The sequence below is a fragment of the Rana temporaria genome, chromosome 3 (genome assembly GCF_905171775.1).
Source record: "Rana temporaria chromosome 3, aRanTem1.1, whole genome shotgun sequence".
Lineage (NCBI taxonomy): Eukaryota > Metazoa > Chordata > Amphibia > Anura > Ranidae > Rana > Rana temporaria.
The window spans coordinates 432,889,956-432,908,422 of NC_053491.1; the positions used below are offsets into that span (position 1 = coordinate 432,889,956).

Sequence of the window (18,467 nt, forward strand, 5' to 3'; positions counted from 1 at the left end):
CCCGGTGGTGGGGGAAGGAGGAGGGGGGTTCGAACTTCTGCGGGACCTCAGAAGTGGGGACGGGTAGCTATTAAAACCAGGTAACCCCCCCCCCCAAAAAAAAAAATAATAATCTGCCAAATGTGGCACAAGAGGGGACGGAAGCAGATCTCCTTCTAAAGAGCTTTGCTTTAATTATTGTAAACATTTAAGGCAGAGTTCCTCACTGAATGGCTAACTGCAGATGGAAGCCTAGATGCAAGTCTTCCACTGTCACAATAAGGTTAATGAGCTGAGGTACATTAATAAGTACACAACCCTACACTGTAAGGGGAAACAATTTTAAAAAGTGTCACCTTATTGTCATCAAGTGCTGTATTATATGCTGTTCATACTCGGTCACACTAAGATTTGTTTTCTGTATTTTGCAAAAAACCTGGTTGATCCTGCTGCTCTCCATCTCCCCCTTATGTTCATGTCCCCAATTTAGCTAGGGATTTTGCAGCTGTGGTGGCAACTTTGCAAATGCTCAGTGAGTTTCCATGCTGAGCATTTCCTCCCTATCCCATCTGAGCAGCCCATGTGACTATAGAGTCACACATGTGGGTGTATACACAGTGGTAAATGACAGCCCACTCCCTTCCTCCTCCTTCATGCCCACTGATCAGCTAAAACACAATGGAAGGGGGGGGGGGGAGAGATAATATGTAGATTAATGGAGGCTTTACATCCCTCTTATTCTAAGACACAGACTGGAGGAGTGCAACAGCCTGTGACTGGCATAAATCTGCCCAGACCATGTTATTGCCAAAAAATATTTAATTTATTTTTACTCTGTATCCAAAAGACTGTTTTTTTTTATTTTGAACATGTGGCCACCAGCAGAGGACTAGAAGCTCCTCCTGCTTATGTTTCCCTGCAGACAGAGTGGCAAAGATCTGAGTCATATGACAGCTGTATATCGATTAGAAAAAAGGTACTTTGATTTTATTTTTATTAAAATAATTAATTACAATGCCATCATTGATATAGAGAAATAGAAGGGACAATGTAAATGAAACAGTGTGTGTGTGTTTAGTATCACTCTAAGGACCCATTCATACCAAGGTAGTCCTGTTACAATGCATAAAATGCGATATGTCTCACCCTGTGTTAATGCCGCCCTTTCCTTGGAATGGGTTGTCAACCCACCACAATGGATCAAAACTTGCACCTGATGCATTATTAATAAAGTGGTCCATTACCAATGCGCTGTGGGTGCCAATGGCAATAAATGGCGAAAACACTAATGAGCATAACTTGCGGTATCACAACAGCCAAGTGTTAACAGGTCCCAAGTATATCTGTAGCAAAAAAACTATTCTTTTGGGAAAAGAAGATTTAGAACTGATATTTATTGCTTTCTGTGCCCCACATTTGTCCTGATGACCTGGTTGTCATCAGATTTTCTCATATTTTGCTTTGTTCCAAGACACAGAGCAAAAATAACCTGACAGGGGTTTTAGCCATGCTCTACTCTAGCTAAAACTACAAGAAAAAAAAAAATGTTTGGGGTACAAATATACTTTTTACCTGTCTTTAGAAATCTTTTTTTTATTTATTTTTTTAAATACTGCGTATAAAAGAATTATTTTCGTCAGACTTCCCTTAGTTTGGGTATTCCTGACATGCAACAAAAAGCGAAACCAGAATAGTAATGTCAAAACTGCAATATGTAACAGCAATTTTTAAGCTGCTTGTGCATTATAATCTGGAAGACTATAAAACAATCACATAGATCTCAGTCTTTAAAGTCCCACAGTGACACCCCAACAAAGGGTATTTAACCACTTGACCACTGGGCACTAAAAAAGGGATTTTTAATACAGCTTACCTGTAAAATCCTTTTCTTGGAGTACATCACGGGACACAGAGCGGCATATTCATTACTATATGGGTTATATGGAGTACCTTCAGGTGTTGACACTGGCAATCTCAAACAGGAAATGCCCCTCCCTATATAACCCCCTCCCATAGGAGGAGTACCTCAGTTTTGTAGCAAGCAGTATGCCTCCCAAAATGGTCCCCAAAAAGAGGGGTGGGAGCTCTGTGTCCCGTGATGTACTCCAAGAAAAGGATTTTACAGGTAAGCTGTATTAAAAATCCCTTTTTCTTTATCGTACATCACGGGACACAGAGCGGCATATTCATTACTATATGGGATGTCCCAAAGCAATGCTCACAATGAGGGGAGGGAGAACATCTCCAAGACAAAAGGATTTAATTTAGAGAAATACTCAAATCATAATAAATCCAACTTAGTTGAGAAAAATAATCTTAAATTTTAAATTTAACTCAAAAAAGAGGAGCCCCCGGAATCCGAGGGTCTCAAACTGCAGCCTGCAGCACTGCCTGCCCAAAGGCTGTATCAGACTTCCTTCTTACGTCCAACTGGTAGAATTTTGTAAACGTGTGGACAGAAGACCAGGTTGCCGCCTTGCAAACTTGAGCCATAGAGATCTGGTGGTGTGCTGCCCAGGAGGCGCCCATGGCCCTAGTAGAATGAGCCTTTAATGATACTGGAGGAGGCAACCCTTTCAAGCCGTAGGCCTGAGTGATTAATTGCTTAATCCACCTAGAAATGGTGGACTTTGCAGCTGCCTGCCCCTTCTTGGGCCCATCCGGTAATATGAACAGCACATCTGTTTTCCGGATCTTCTTTGTAGCTTTAAGATAGGCCTTCATGGCCCTGACGATATCCAAGGTATGCAGCAACCCTTCCTTTCTGGAAGTAGGTTTAGGGAAGAAGGATGGTAATACCAAATCCTGGTTCAAATGAAAACTGGATACAACCTTCGGTAGGAAGGAAGGATGAGGGCGGAGAACGACCCTGTCCTTATGAAAAATAAGATATGGTTCCTTACAGGATAAGGCCGCCAGTTCCAATACTCTTCTTGCGGAAACTATGGCGACCAAAAATACTAACTTTCTTGTCAGTAAAACCAAAGGAATTTCAGCCAACGGCTCAAACGGTTGTTTCTGTAAACTTGACAGAACAAGGTTTAAATCCCACGGGCAAAGCGGGGATTTAACTGGAGGTTTAATACGTAAGACCCCTTGAAGGAAGGTCTTAACCAGCGAGTGGGTGGCCAGCGGCCGCTGAAACCACACTGACAGAGCAGAAATCTGTCCTTTGATTGTGCTTAATGCCAATCCTTTATCCACTCCTAGCTGGAGAAAACTTAATACTCTATCGATGGTAAATTTGCGAGAAAGCCATCGCTTGGACTCACACCAGCCTACATAGGCCTTCCAGACCCTGTAATAAATCACCCTAGAGACCGGTTTCCTGGCTCTGATTAGGGTAGAGATTACCTTCTGAGACAGACCTCTACCCCTGAGAATCAGGGATTCAGCTTCCAGGCCGTCAAATTTAGATGCCGTAAGGCAGGGTGGAGGATCGGACCTTGCGATAGCAGGTCTGGCCGTAGAGGAAGAGTCCAAGGGTCTCCCACTACCATCCTTAAGATTAGTGAGTACCATGCCCTTCTGGGCCATGCTGGAGCTACCAGGATGACTGGTATGTGCTCCACCCGGATCCTGCGCAGCAGGCGGGGTAGTAACTGGAGCGGGGGAAACGCATAAAGAAGTTTGAACCGATGCCAAGGGCAAACCAACGCATCGGTTCCGCAGGCCATCGGATCCCTTGAGCGGGACATGAACCTGTCTAGCTTCTTGTTGAGTCTCGATGCCATGATATCCACGTCCGGCACTCCCCATCTTTGGCAGAGTGCTTGAAAGATTTGTGGATGCAGAGACCATTCCCCCGGCAAAAGAGTCTGACGGCTTAAGAAGTCCGCCTGAAAGTTGTCCACTCCTGGAATGAATATTGCCGATATGCAGGGCACATGAGCCTCTGCCCATAGGAGAATCAAGCTCACCTCTCTCTGAGCGGCTTGACTCCTGGTTCCCCCTTGGTGATCTATGTATGCCACGGCCGTGGCATTGTCTCATTGAATTCTCACCGGGAACCCCTGCAATTTTGACGTCCAAGCCCTGAGGGCTAGTCGAGCAGCTCTGAGCTCCAAGATGTTGATGGGCAACTGCTTCTCTGGCGTTGCCCAAGTACCTTGGCGAGTGCAACCATCCAAAATTGCTCCCCAGCCCGTCAGGCTGGCGTCTGTGGTCACTATCTTCCAAGCCACTGGGCTGAAAGACTTCCCCTTCAGTAGATTCTGAGGGTCTAACCACCAACACAGACTTTGTCGGACTCTTGATGAGAGCGGCAACGGGATATCCAAGGCCTGTGGCCTTCTGCTCCATGCTGACAGGATGGCTGCCTGCAGGATGCGAGTGTGGCTCTGGGCGTATGGTACCGCCTCGAATGTGGCCACCATCTTGCCTAGTAACCTCATACATAGGCGAATAGTCGGTTCCTTCTTGCTTAGAACCAGTAGGATTAATTCCTTGATGGCTTTGACCTTCCTCAGAGGTAGAAACACTCTTTGTTGTTCTGTGTCTAATCTCATGCCGAGATATTCCAACTGCCTTGTGGGCAGAAAAGCTGACTTTTCTCTATTTAGGACCCAGCCGAACTTCTCGAGGTATTGGACCGTGAGGGCCACTGCTCGCTCCAAGCCGGGAGACGAGTGATCTATGACTAGGAGGTCGTCCAGGTATGCTAGGATCGTGACCCCTTGGATCCTTAGTTTGGCTAGGATTGGAGCTAGGACCTTCGTGAACACCCGGGGGGCCGTAGCCAACCCGAAGGGAAGCGCCACGAATTGGAAGTGACGCGAAGCCACCATGAAGCGTAGATATTTTTGATGTGGCTGATAAATTGGAAGATGAAGGTAGGCATCCTTTATGTCTATGGACGCCATGAAGTCGTCCTTTTGGAGTGTGGTAGCTGCTGACCGCACGGATTCCATCCGAAATGAGCGGATCTTTAGGTATGTATTTACCATCTTTAGGTCCAAAATTGGCCTGACATCTCCATTGGACTTCGGGATGATGAATAGGTTGGAGTAGAAACCTAGCCCCTGTTCCAGGACTGGTACCTCTACTATTACTTCCTGGGAAAGTAGATGATTTAATGCCGACATTAATGCGGCTCCTTTCTCCGGATCGTTTGGAATCCTCGACTCCTGGAAATGAAGAGGAGGAAACCTTAGGAAATCTAATTTGTAGCCCGTGGCCACGGAAGACCGTACCCACTCGTCGGGAATGCTGGCTTCCCAAACCTCTGAAAAGAGTCGCAGCCTTCCCCCCACCTTCGTGGGTGGGGGCGTCCCTTCATAAGGTCGGCTTGGGGGCTGGTTTTGCTGGTTTGCGAACCCACTGCTTTCTGCCTCTAGCAGCCTGTCCTTGTGATTTGCTGTTGAAGCCGAAGTTTGCTTTCGCAGGAGGCCGTCGATACTGTTTGGCATTAGAGGACCCCTGCCCAGGGGAGTACTGTCGTTTAAACGCAGGCCCCTGAAACTTCCTCTTAGTTGGCAAGAGAGTACTTTTGCCATTTGAAATGGTTTGAATGTATTTATCTAGGTCTTCTCCGAAGAGTCGTCCTCCATGGAAGGGGAACCCTACCAGGAGCTTCTTGCATGGGGGCTCGGCCTCCCAGCTTTTTAACCATAAGAGTCTTCTCATATGGATAAGGGATAACGATAAACGTGACGCTTGCTGGATAGAATCCTTAATTGCGTCTACTGTAAAACATATGGCCCTAGGGACATCCGAAAATTCTTCTGCCTGCTGGGCAGGAATAAGTTTAAGCATCTGCTTAACTTGATCCGATAATGCTTGAGCAACCCCAATCGCAGCCACGGCTGGCTGTACTACTGCCCCTGCAGTAGTGAAGGAGTTCTTAAGTAGTGCTTCCAAGCGTTTATCAACTGGATCCTTGAATACCTGTATGTTTTCTACAGGGCATGTTAATGATTTGTTAATACATGAGATGGCTGCGTCCACTGCAGGAGTAGCCCATTTCTTGGAAAATTTATCTTCCATAGGATATAGGGCAGAGAATCTTTTAGGTGGTAAGAAGATTTTATCTGGCTTGTTCCAATCTTGGAACAAAACTCCCTCTAGTAGAGGGTGGATCGGAAATACTGCATTGCTTTGAGGCGCCCTCAGTGAGCCCAAAGCTGAAACCGTAGACACCTGGAGATCTGGTACTGGCAAGTTGAATGCATTATGGACCAAGTCCGTTAAGGCTTGAATCCACCAGCTCTCCCCTTGGGAGACTGCTCCAGACTCCTCTGTATCCGGATCTTCGATCCCTGAACCTACTTGGTCCTTGTCCAAGAGGTCGTCCAATTCCCATGAGGAAAGGACCTCCTCTTCTGAGGGTCCGCGCTCGGGCGACGGAGATCTAATCCGTTTACTGCCCCGCATAGCTGTGGCTATCATTTTTCCCATTCTTTTCTCCATCTCTCTTAAAGAGGTGAGTAATACCTTGTCCGTGACCATCTTAGGGTTGGACTGACCCGCGCCAGCTCCAGCCCCAGATCCCGATGGCCCCAAGGCTCCCTGTGGGGAAAGCAGCGGCATAACCTTGTCCGAGACCTCAGACTCTCTGGGGGAATCCCCACCTCTTGTACCCTCTGACCCGGATGCCATGGTACAATACCGAGGTACACCTGCTACCTATTGGTATTTGGAACTATAAAAGTTAATTGCCCAAACACCTGTTTGGGGGATAAAAAATGCTTCCTCTCCCCTAGATGACTTTTCTTTTTTTTTTTTTTTTTTTCGTTTTTGTTTCAAATCCAGGAAAGAAAAAACATTCTGTCCCCCTGAGTAGTATTGCAAAGAAAAACTATGAGATGGAAAAGAAACAGCCTATTTCTAGGCTTGAAAAACAGTCTTCTGAAGACTGCAATATCCTTTCTGGCCACTGTGTGTCCTCGGCGCCCCGTGCTGCCGCTCTGGTCTTTCTTCCCCAGTTCCAAAGTATTGAATGGAACAAACAAGGAAGGGCCGCCCCTTCCTTAAGCCACTGACCCGCCCTTCCCCCCCCAGCAATCTCCAACAGGAAATGCCCCTCCCGACAGGAGGGGGGGGGGGGGGGGGGGTTTGGGAGGAAGGGACCTCTCTGTTCCAGCAAACTGCAGCCTGCAGCCTGGAACCATGAGGAGGTCAGCGGAGCATCGCCTGGAGGCTTGCAGGTAAGCACAGCTCTCTGACACACATATATACTTTTATATCACACAGGCCCCACTCAATGCTTTTCCAACACTACAAGGGAGGTCACATCTTATGGGGAATAATACATATAGAGCCATCCTATCTTTATGATATGTGACTAGTTTGCCAGATGCAGTGCATAACTTTAGGCATGTCCCCTGTGACCCCCCAGAAAAAAACCTGCTAAGAACCAAGTTCCGCAAGTTTTCCCCTCACTTACCTGCTCCATGCCGCAGGACTTTGCCAAGCAAGAGGCCCAATCTTCCCCCATCTCCGTGGGGATGTCTAGACCTTCAGGCCCTGGGTTCCTATGAAGGATCCACTGTCCTGGGCCCATATAGCACCCTGGCAACAGAAAACATTAGGCACCCAAAGGTTTCTAAGTTCTGGGCCCAGGGTCCAGCTCTCTAAAAAGAAAAGCATTATGGGCTATACCCCAAGGGTTTGGGGTCCGGTTACTGACCACTTTAGCGCTGAGGCTTTTTTGGACAGAACCGGTAGCTCACCTAATCCCAAGGATGCGGAGGCAAGCTAAACCATGACTAACACCTAAGACACTGGCGTAAAAACTGAGGTACTCCTCCTATGGGAGGGGGTTATATAGGGAGGGGCATTTCCTGTTTGAGATTGCCAGTGTCAACACCTGAAGGTACTCCATATAACCCATATAGTAATGAATATGCCGCTCTGTGTCCCGTGATGTACGATAAAGAAACCCCCTTAATAACCAGACCAATTTTCAGCTTTCGGCGCTCTCACATTTTGAATGACAATTACTCAGTCATACAACATTGTACCCAAATGAATATTTTGTCCTTTTTTTCCCACAAATGGAGCTTTCTTTTGGTGGTATTTAATCACCATTGGGTTTTTTTTTTTTTTTCGCTATGAAAGAAAAAAAAAAAAAAAAAAAGACGGAAACAATTTTCTTTGTTTCTGTTATAAAATTTAGCAAATTTCCATTTTTCTTCATACATTTGGGCCAAAATTTATACTGCTACATATCTTTGGTAAAAATAAGTACAAATTGGTGAATATTATTTGGTCTTTGTGAAAGTTATAGCGTCCACAAGCTATGGTGCCAATATCTGAAAATTGTTCGGGGGTATTGCAGAGTATTGTACAGGGTATTGCAGGGATGGCTGGATCTGTGACTGCAATAGTCACAGATCCAGCCCACAGCACTGCTGACACCCGCTCTCTCCTCTCACACTGTACCGATCGGTACAGAGAGAGGAGGGAGGAACCGGCGTCATCAAATGACGCCGGTTTGTTTACATGTGATCGCTCCGTCATTGGACGGAGCAATTACGTGGTAAACAGCCGCCATCCTCTGGACCCGGCGGTCACGGACACACCCGTGTGCGCGCCCCAGGGGGCGCGTTTCTCGGAGGACGTCCATGGACGTCTTCCCAGAGTTAAGGAACCGCCTTGTAGCCGTAATTCGGCTATGAGGCGGTGATTAAGTGGTTAATCAGAAATATTAATGGGGAAGCCGGCCGTTAGCGTGTTTGTATGTTCCAAAGTGCAAGTTCAAATGGACTCCCACAAAGGAACATATAATGAATTGTGGCTGTGCACACGCTCCGTATTAAAATGCAGATCCATAGATCAACATGTCTCAGGCCAGCTTCACAGGACGGACAGGAAAGGAAAAAAACAAAAATGGTTTTCCCTGGCTGCTATACCCAATTAAGCACAATGCCCAGGAAACAAAAGAAATACCAAGACAGTTCTTACTTGTTGACTCCATATTTCTTCTCAGCAGCTTTGATATCAGCTTCTTCTAGGTATCCTTTAGAACTCTGGTAATAGGACAAAGGACGCTCCAGTGGAAACACAACAGGAAAAAAAACTTTCTTCTCTTCAGCATCATAGGAATATTTGATTTTTTGGAACTCGAATGACAGGATCTCCTTCCCATCTTCATTCTGGGGGAAGAAAAAAAAAACATGCTTTAAAGAAAAAAATCTAAGTTATTATTTTATAAGAATAATTTATGGATTGTCAATCAAAAATCAAGACCTTTCCAGCACTCAAAGGACTGAACTAGACAAAAATGGCCACTACAAACCATGAAGCAGATCAATTCCTGCAACTCACAGCCACCATACAAATGCCCCTGCCATGGGATAAGAAGTCTAACACAGTGTGAACCAAATGCAATCAATGCGTCAAAAAGAAGCAGAGAAGTGAAAATGAAACCTTGGCTTTAAACAGTATGCCCCTTTTACCCCAAGAGGACATGAAAAGAGCACTGCAGTAAGGTAAAGGAAACTATTTAGATTAAAAAAAAAAATCCTTTACAACCCCTTTAAATGTCCTTATTTCTTCTGAGAAATCCTCACTTCCTGTTCTTCTGTATGCAACTCCACACAGTAATGCAAGGCTTTCTTCCTGGTGTGGAGTGTCGTGCTCACCCCCTCCCTTGGACAACAGGAGAGTCAGGACACTCTATGTTGCAGATAAAGGAGCTGTGTGTTAGTGGGCGTCCTGACTCTCCTGTAGTCCAAGGGAGGGGGCGAGCACGACACTCCACACCAGAGAGAAAGCCTTGCATTACTGTGTGTAGTTAAACAGAAGAACAGGATTTCTGATTTCTCAAAAGAAATAAGGACATTTAAATAGAAAAAATGTTTTGGCATGAAAGGATTTAAATAAGATCAACTTTTTTTTAATATATATATATATATATATATATATATATATATATATATATACACACACACACACACACACACACACACACACACACACACACATATATATATATATATACATACATACATATACACACATACATATACACACACACACCTTTAAGGGTAAAAAAAATTGCATTATAAAAAGGAACTTGGAGGCTGTATGTAAAGCATTTACCAGATCCTGCATGGTTGTCCGTATCCATTTGCAGGAAGAGAGAATGACCTACCAGAGCGCCATGGCAATTCAATAAAACTACAAGCCGACAGCCACAAAGGCTGTCAGGACTTGTAGTTTCCCATTCACAGAGCACTGTAAATGAATGATGTGGCCAGTCGGAGGACCACACAGCCATGTTATTTTCAAAGAATGACAGTGGGCGTCTGGAGAAGATGCTGCTCGCGGTCACTGGGGAGGTAGGGGCCTCAGCTGCTAGAACATGCTTCACCCAAAAAACAGGCAATATGTTCCAAAGGTGAACTTATCCTTTAAAAGACGTCCTTTTGGTCTGTCTGGATCAATTCCGTTTATCAAGCTGCTGGATAACATGGCGAGTCATCTTTCTCCCAACTGTCAAAGTATAAAAGCCAATGCACTTGATGAAACTCTTTAAAAACGTTCTCTATCCAAATCTGAAGTTTTTATTGCTGGCAGATGTTGGCTTTATCACGTACACATCCAGGTGATAATACCTCTGTGTCTGAGCTATTAAATCCACTCACCATGAAGGGCCTGCTCTGTCTCCAGGTTTATTCATTTCATAAATTGTAAAAGACCAGCATGACAACCTGAACTATGTTAAAGTTTATAAGGTTAAAGATCGGTTACACAGATAAGCTACTCTGTATATTGTGAAAACGCCGGCAGGAAACTTTCTTTGGGTAGGACTGGTTTCAGCTGACACATTGCTGGTAACAAGGAGTATGTGACTTCATTATTTATACTAATCAGGCAGTACACCAGAGATAAGAGGGCATGTTTACCATAAATATATCTACAAAAGGCAATAATTGTGGCCTCACCTTCTCTCTGAGTAACGGTACTAGCTCCGCAGAGCCATTGTTGGGATTCGGTACGACTTTAGCGAATGTTGCAGTCTTTGGGTTTGGGTCCTGTGGAGAGATATAAATCAGTCAGCATCAATTCATCATCTGTCATTCCAGTTTACTCAAGAGTATATTTCACTTTAATATCACATGTGTCGACAGGCACAATAAAAATCTGCACCTTATTTGTGATTACTACAAGCACATTGCAGTGTTTCCCAAACAGCTGGACTGGTATTACTGGCAGTACTGGTATTGACTGTGGGTGGACAAGAATGTAAAAAGTAGGTAAACCCCCAACAAGATAATTTGTTTGGCAATTCTTCTGAACATGCAGGCCGATCAGGAACACAACCCTAGGGCAGTCAATCTTCAGAACACTGAACAAGGAATTCCAACTTACGAGGTCAGCTCTGTTGACTTGGTAAGTTATGCCAAAGCAAAATGGAGGGGACAGGATGACCCAGAGAAGAACAATCTCTATCAGGGCAGATTTTCTAACCCGATTATTGTTCCTTCCTTGGGCTGCCAACAAGCAGGCCACTACCTGACAACTACCTGATACTTTAAAGTGATACTAAAGCCTAAACATTTTTTGACTTAATGCATTCTTTGCATGAAGTTAAAAAATGATTAGGCATAGTTTTTGGCCCCTCACCCCATCCCTTTTACCTACCCAAGACCTCATTTGATCCAGCGCCGAGGACGCCTGCAGCTCTTCTCTGCCCTCACTTCCGAATCTCGCTGGCATTGCTGGTGCACTGGAAGCCGTTTGCTTCTGCTGCTGTCAATCAAAGCCAGTAAAAAGGGAGTAGGGCCGAGTTCCACTGTCTGCGCCTATGGGAGTGTTTCTCAATTCCAGTCCTCAGGCCCCCCCAACAGGTCAGGTTTTCAGGATTTCCCTCAGATGAAAAGGCTGTGGTGATTACTAAGGCAGTGAAACTGATCAAATCACCTGTGCAAAATAATGGAAATCCTGAAAACCTGACCTGTTGGGGGGGCCTGAGGACTGGAATTGAGAAACACTGGCCTATGGACATAGCAGCAGGGCTCGGGAGCAAGCATGCACAAGTTCCCTTATGGGAAGCAGCTGACCGGAAGAGACCCAAAACGAGGGAGTTCCGGGCCACTCTGTGCAATCCCATTTCAAAGAGCAGGTAAGAAGAGAATTTTAAAATTTTCCTCTATAATCACTTAATTCTGTCCTGACAAGTAGGGTTGCACCGATACCACTTTAAGATCGAGTACAAGTACCGATACTTTCCCCCCCCCCCCCCCCCCAAGTACTCACCAATACCGATTCTTCTTTTTAAGGTCATGCGACAGTGACACTAATATGCAGCACTGATGAGGCGTGGACTATGAAGTGGCTGTCAGATGCTTTATTGAAAGCCACACAGGGAGATTGGCGATTGTAACTCAACCCACATCCCTGACTGTCCAGGTATCGGGTCAAGCATCGGAGCAATTGCCAGAGTACAAGTACTCGTGCAAATGCTTGGTATCAGCACCGATACTAGTATCAGTGCAACCCTACCAACAAGTTCTCTTTTTAGTCTAAACTATTATTCGGTAATTACGCATTTTTCCATCGTTGGCTAATCCCAAAACTAGAGATACACCGAAATTTCAGCCGAAAATTGATAAAGAAAGAGACACCAAATACGCATGTGATTTTTACTGCAAATTTGCTGCGTTTATGGTGTTTTTCATAGGTCATGTGACAAAAAAATAAAATAAAACACATCAAAAATGTAACATGGGTGCGCTATTGATGCATTCTTGCTGCATTTTTAATGCATTTCAATTGGGAGGTGCGTTTTTTTATAACTGCCCAAAAATGCTGCTAGCAAGATTTTTAACACCAGAACAGAAGGGCAACGGACCAGTGTGAAGACATTCATAGAATTTAAAGTGATGCACTTTTCTTGAGCTAAAAGGTGACGATAATAGCCGTCAAATTCATATTCATTTAAATTCATCATATTACATTTAGAAGTCAAATATAATACAATTACACACTATATATATATATATATATATATATATATATTAAAACGGTCATGCTCAGTTTTCGGCATCTTGAATTTTCGTTTTTTGACACCAAAATTTCCATTTGGTGCACCTCAACCCAAAACCAATACTCGTTTTAAATTGGACACAGGTGAACTGCAAAACCCAGAAGGCGGGCATCTTTAATCTAAAATAAAGATATTCTCTTACAGCTGAATTCCCTAATGGTTTGTTCTATAATATGGCCAATCCATCAGAGCAGTGGCAGCCCACCATTCATTTAGATAACGGCTGTGGCAGCTGGACAGTGTGGGAAATTTGGGTTGCAATCTCTCAATTTTTGTCTTCACAGAAAATACAAGATCCAGCCCATGAATAAATGTAAACACATAAAACTGAAACATTCCGATAAGGTGGAATTGCACTTTAATAAATTGAAGAAAGAAAAGCTCCAGGTTTGCAGTCAATCAATATCTGCTCACTTGGGTCAGGAAAAGTGTTTCAGTTGAGAAAACAGGAAGCTGAAAAACTAGACACAAGAGTCATTCCATTGGCGGTCACACTAATAGCATGTGGTTAAGATTAGAAATACAAAAGTATGTGGAAGCACAATATGTACAATAAAAACAGCCAGAAAATAGACTACAAAATGCTACCCATTCCAATAACTGGATATGATCACTTTTCACAGGTCCAAGATGTGTAACCCACAGAACTAGATCTGTGTTCATAGATTATCACACGCAGTCCAACTCTGCCATGTATTAAAGTAGATGGAATTTATAGCTGCAATCATAGATTAGCGAGCTGCAGGCACTTACGTTGTTTTTAGAAAAAAACAAAACAGTCTTCTATATATTTTTAGATACACATTTAGTGATGCTGGGTAGAAATAAATGAATCATTCCTACAAACTTCAATTCAGTACAATGGAAATCTATCCATAAAATATTGAATGTATCCAATAAATCTCCGAATCTAGAATACTATGTGAATAAGATTTCACATCTCAGACTCTGCTGGTTGACTTTCCATGATGTAGAACAGATCTCCAAACTTTCTACATAAAAAGTCAGTATATCGCTCTTTAGATTGTGGCCTGTGGGAGTGGAAAGATCCCCAGAATCAATGAGAGTAAACAAAGCCTCAGCCTTGGGAGTCGGAGTAAAAAGATTACATAGCATCTGTGGTCAGTGGGAGGAACAGTAGTTGCCCCCGTCACTGGTGTCAGTGGGAGGAACAGTAGTTGCCCCCGTCACTGGTGTCAGTGGGAGGAACAGTAGTCGCCCCCGTCACTGGTGTCAGTGGGAGGAACAGTAGTCGCCCCCGTCACTGGTGTCAGTGGGAGGAACAGTAGTCGCCCCCGTCACTGGTGTCAGTGGGAGGAACAGTAGTCGCCCCCGTCACTGGTGTCAGTGGGAGGAACAGTAGTCGCCCCCGTCACTGGTGTCAGTGGGAGGAACAGTAGTCGCCCCCGTCACTGGTGTCAGTGGGAGGAACAGTAGTCGCCCCCGTCACTGGTGTCAGTGGGAGGAACAGTAGTCGCCCCCGTCACTAGTGGGAGGAACAGTAGTCGCCCCCGTCACTGGTGTCAGTGGGAGGAACAGTAGTCGCCCCCGTCACTGGTGTCAGTGGGAGGAACAGTAGTCGCCCCCGTCACTGTTGTCAGTGGGAGGAACAGTAGTCGCCCCCGTCACTGTTGTCAGTGGGAGGAACAGTAGTCGCCCCCGTCTCTGGTGTCAGTGGGAGGAACAGTAGTCGCCCCCGTCACTGGTGTCAGTGGGAGGAACAGTAGTCGCCCCCGTCACTGGTGTCAGTGGGAGGAACAGTAGTCGCCCCCGTCACTGGTGTCAGTGGGAGGAACAGTAGTCGCCCCCGTCACTGGTGTCAGTGGGAGGAACAGTAGTCGCCCCCGTCACTGGTGTCAGTGGGAGGAACAGTAGTCGCCCCCGTCACTGGTGTCAGTGGGAGGAACAGTAGTCGCCCCCGTCACTGGTGTCAGTGGGAGGAACAGTAGTCGCCCCCGTCACTGGTGTCAGTGGGAGGAACAGTAGTCGCCCCCGTCACTGGTGTCAGTGGGAGGAACAGTAGTCGCCCCCGTCACTGGTGTCAGTGGGAGGAACAGTAGTCGCCCCCGTCACTGGTGTCAGTGGGAGGAACAGTAGTCGCCCCCGTCACTGGTGTCAGTGGGAGGAACAGTAGTCGCCCCCGTCACTGGTGTCAGTGGGAGGAACAGTAGTCGCCCCCGTCCCTGGTGTCAGTGGGAGGAACAGTAGTCGCCCCCGTCACTGGTGTCAGTGGGAGGAACAGTAGTCGCCCCCGTCACTGGTGTCAGTGGGAGGAACAGTAGTCGCCCCCGTCACTGGTGTCAGTGGGAGGAACAGTAGTCGCCCCCGTCACTGGTGTCAGTGGGAGGAACAGTAGTCGCCCCCGTCACTGGTGTCAGTGGGAGGAACAGTAGTCGCCCCCCGTCATTGGTGTCAGTGGGAGGAATAGTGGCCCCCGTCATTGGTGTCAGTGGGAGGAATAGTGGCCCCCGTCATTGGTGTCAGTGGGAGGAATAGTGGCCCCCGTCATTGGTGTCAGTGGGAGGAATAGTGGCCCCCCGTCATTGGTGTCAGTGGGAGGAATAGTGGCCCCCCCGTCATTGGTGTCAGTGGGAGGAATAGTGGCCCCCCCGTCATTGGTGTCAGTGGGAGGAATAGTGGCCCCCCCGTCATTGGTGTCAGTGGGAGGAATAGTGGCCCCCCATCATTGGTGTCAGTGGGAGGAATAGTGGCCCCCCCATCATTGGTGTCAGTGGGAGGAATAGTGGCCCCCCCATCATTGGTGTCAGTGGGAGGAATAGTGGCCCCCCCATCATTGGTGTCAGTGGGAGGAATAGTGGCCCCCCATCATTGGTGTCAGTGGGAGGAATAGTGGCCCCCCATCATTGGTGTCAGTGGGAGGAATAGTCGCCCCCGTCATTGGTGTCAGTGGGAGGAATAGTGGCCCCCCGTCATTGGTGTCAGTGGGAGGAATAGTGGCCCCCGTCATTGGTGTCAGTGGGAGGAATAGTCGCCCCCGTCATTGGTGTCAGTGGGAGGAATAGTGGCCCCCCGTCATTGGTGTCAGTGGGAGGAATAGTGGCCCCCGTCACTGGAGTCAGTGGGAGGAATAGTGCACCATCACCAGGGAGATGGATGAGATCACACCCAGCAAAAGAAGAACCTGTCATTCATCCGCCCATTTATTCTACAATCTGTCACGCACATTTAAAGAGGATCTCTACTTGTTACTGGAGCACCAAGAATATCAATGAGGAAAGAGTCCTGCTGTCAGGGATCCCCCAACTGCCTACCTCACCCTCCCTGTACTGACCTTAGAGCAGGAAAGCGCGCTATGCGCGTGCACAGACCAGAGCCCCGACAGCACGGTGAGCACATGCGCGACCCCGAGCGCCGCCAGGCAGATGAGCCCGGCCTCCGGGTACTCATCGACACCATACACCGACACCCACAGGTACAGCCAGGCCGGGTACAAGATACAGAACGGCAACACCGTGCCCGTCAGCAGCCGGGGCCGGCGGCGGTACAGGGTGACCGAGCGGACCAGCTCGTCTTGTGCCGGCACACCGTTGACACCGGCTGACACCGCCGCCGCCATTCCCGTCTCCCTTTGACACTTCCGCCTGCGTCAGCGCCGGCCAACGTAACTTCCGCTTCCGTCGGCACCGGAGGACTCAGAAACGGGCATGCGCTGTAGGGTTGGCTCTGGCTACGCTAATGATTGGTCATGTGACTTGTGTCTCTGCTGGTGGAAGGTGCTGCCACCTCGTGTCCCCGCGCTGTATTGCTACAAATAAAGATTGTCGGGTCACCTCTCCACACAGGGACATGGCGGGTAGAGTGACCACGTGTCCCGGTCTACCCGGGATCGTCCCATAATGTACATATTTGTCCCTGGTCCCGGACACCTTCATTGCGGGACAATACAGTGTCCCGCAATAGAAACTGACAGTCTGGGAACAGGGGAGGACCGAGCCGCCATAGTTCTGGCTCTGCTTCCACCTGATCACTGGTTGCTATAGCCGCTTGGCGTCTGGCAACCAGTGACGTCACTGCCCACGTTGAAAGCAGAGGAGGATTTCACTTCTTCCTCCTCCTCTGCGCTAGCGCTGCTGGGGAGTCACTGCTGGTTCTGTCACCTCCGCTCCAGTGACTGGCTTGCTGCTTCTGTGAGGTGTTTCTGTTCCCACAGCTGAGAGGCATCTCTCCCTCTCACTTCCTCCCCCCTCCTGCCCTGCCCTCCTCACACTAACACACAGACTGAAGCCCCCCTTTTCCTTGGCTCGGATGTCAGGAGGGAAGGAGGGGGAGGAGAATGAACACAGCACTCAGGAGGACGGGACATGCTGATCTGAGGTTAGTACACAACATCTTAATGCTTGGCACTAGCAGGAGGAGACACAGAGACAGGGGGCAAGTTGTCAAAAAATAATACTTGCAGTGATTTGGGGAGATAAGAGCATGCTGTATGTGAAAGGGGGGCACTTTAGGAGGGGAGAGAAATTGTTTTTTATTCACCCCCCCCCTTCCAGAACAATTTCTCTCCCCTCCCAAAGTGTGCCCCCCCTAGCACATACAACATGCTCTTATCCCCAAAATCACTGCCAGTATTCTTCTTTGACAACTTGCCCCCTTCCCCATCTTCAAAGACAAGCTGTCTGCTATTGAGGGGGGAAACTTTGCTAGACATTCAGGGCAATTTCTCCAGGTGCCAGTGCCCCCCTGTCAGGCAAGTTAGTGAAGCCAAGTGCCTGACCTTTTTTCAGCAATGGGCTCCAAGACTCAGGACTGGTTCACACCACAAATCACATAGGAACACGCTCTGCGTTCCTTTGCGATTCACGTGCCTTCCAGATTCTGTGCGATTTCAGCCCTTTCATTTGAATGGGCTGAAACCCATCGGTCTGTACCAAGAGCTGTGCATGCGCTACTTTACAAAACGCACAGCAACTGGATCGCATGGTACTGCTGATCATACAAACACTACATTTGCTACCTGCATTTGGGTAGTCATTAACCCCTTAGTACCAGCCACACACAAATATGCGGCTTCTCTGTGCCTGGGCCTTGGCACAGAGAGGCCACATATTTAAATGAATTGCGATCAGTAGCACTGTGCCGAGAGCGCACTCCCTGAGCACCCCCTTCACAGTTACCGGCGTCTAAGTGAAAGCTTGCGATCGCTGCAATCGATCAGGAGTTTTTGAATCGTGTGTGCCAGGAGGTAAAGAGGTTAAGTTGACACCCACTACAGATCGCTATGGGACACAAAACGCAGGATTCCCTCACAGCATTCTGGTATAAACAGACCCTTAGTCCGGATACACAGGATTTCATTTGTATCTCAGAAAGGTCCCACCAAAATCTTGCACATGGGCCCGCTGATTTCATACGCCCCTGCCCCAAAAATCGGCAAAAAATATGTCAAAAATCATCTTTTTGTGGGGGGGGGGGGGGGGGTGTCCCTGAATGGCAGTTTGGAAATGTGGTCACCCTAATGGCGGGGTGTTATTGT

The 18,467-nt window shown here is 47.3% G+C and overlaps 1 protein-coding gene across 1 annotated transcript in view; it reads right to left on the reverse strand.

Moving 5' to 3' along the window:
* Positions 1-16,590, reverse strand: part of ATP13A1 (ATPase 13A1) — a 58,821-nt gene extending 42,231 nt beyond the window's left edge. Inside the window, exons 1-3 of the mRNA XM_040346365.1 lie at positions 16,266-16,590; positions 10,869-10,958; positions 8,884-9,074 (exon numbers count right to left, since the gene is read on the reverse strand). Of these exons, the coding sequence (XP_040202299.1) occupies positions 8,884-9,074; positions 10,869-10,958; positions 16,266-16,550 (566 nt within the window). The 5' untranslated portion in view covers positions 16,551-16,590. The remainder of the gene's footprint in view (positions 1-8,883; positions 9,075-10,868; positions 10,959-16,265) is intronic.
* Between the last annotated feature and the right edge of the window lie 1,877 nt (positions 16,591-18,467).